At 40.3% G+C, this 1009-nt stretch overlaps 1 protein-coding gene across 9 annotated transcripts in view; it reads right to left on the minus strand.

Moving 5' to 3' along the window:
* Nucleotides 1–1009, minus strand: part of atp8a2 (ATPase phospholipid transporting 8A2) — a 66549-nt gene that overhangs the window by 34166 nt on the left and 31374 nt on the right. For all 9 annotated transcript variants that reach the window (XR_004327578.1, XM_032504425.1, XM_032504423.1 and 6 more), the window contains 2 exons: nucleotides 595–722; nucleotides 42–153 (listed from right to left, as the gene is read on the minus strand). Coding sequence is in view for 8 of the 9 variants with exons in the window: in XM_032504425.1 (XP_032360316.1) it covers nucleotides 42–153; nucleotides 595–722 (240 nt within the window). In the remaining variant the exon portion in view is untranslated. The remainder of the gene's footprint in view (nucleotides 1–41; nucleotides 154–594; nucleotides 723–1009) is intronic.

Below are 1009 nucleotides of genomic sequence, written 5' to 3' on the forward strand. Positions count from 1 at the left end.
GTTTCTACGTTAGGTTGATAAATGAGGGCCACTGAGTTTACCTGCATCAGTTTGGAGTCATGGCCGGTGTAGACAACAATTCCCACAACCCATTGAGTGTTTCTGAGCTGGGCGCCGCGTAGCAACACCTGGTCTGGACCCAGGGGAGCTGGACTGAGTGGAACAAGGGAGGTAATCAGCAACAAAACATGAGAAACGAATGCAAATTTAGGGCGACCAGCATTTGTGAGTCAAAGTTTACTTTCTTCAAGTCACTTCTCAAGTTTTACTTTATTTGACTGAAAATTTATACTTTATAAAACCCTTGGTGAATTTTATTTCATCAAGAAAGCAAATGTTTCACTATGACAGCTTTCACTTCTCAGCCGTCTCTTTTCTGTTTCATAAGACTATAAAATCTATGATATGTATAGCTTTATCCTCCTGTCGTGGCCAGGTCTGTTTTATATGAAGATACTATTTGTATACTATTGATTTACAATTTTAAAAAACAACAAACGTTTTGCACATTACACTGTAAATACACTTGCAATCAATCAAGAACTGATCAACTGCGTGCGTGTGTGTGTGTGTGTGTGTGTGTGTGTGTCTCACTTCTGGTTCTCCAGCCGCAGTGTGCCGGTGAAGTCGTACAGGTGTCTGTTGGGGCCTTCGCACTCCAAACGACCAGACAGCGCAACCAAATCCTCCAGGGTCTGAAAAGCAGCTGTGAGTGAGAGACCCTGGAAAAAAATAAACATGACAAGTCAAGGAAAGTTTGATGAGGGAGCCCTTTTTACCAAACAGGATTTCCACAAAGTACATTACGGAAAAGCAATGTTCATAAAGCACAACAGTTCAAAGACTAATAAAAATAGGAGCTAAAAAGAGAACTGCATGAAACATGATGAGATCTTATGCATGACCGGTGTGGATGCAAATGTGAGGAAGTAAGGTTTCACTTGATCTAGAGTTCTTAAAGCCTATGCCAACATATATATGTATTTTTTAAAAGATGTTTTTTTTTGGG

This window comes from Etheostoma spectabile, chromosome 22 (genome assembly GCF_008692095.1).
Source record: "Etheostoma spectabile isolate EspeVRDwgs_2016 chromosome 22, UIUC_Espe_1.0, whole genome shotgun sequence".
NCBI classification, from domain to species: domain Eukaryota; kingdom Metazoa; phylum Chordata; class Actinopteri; order Perciformes; family Percidae; genus Etheostoma; species Etheostoma spectabile.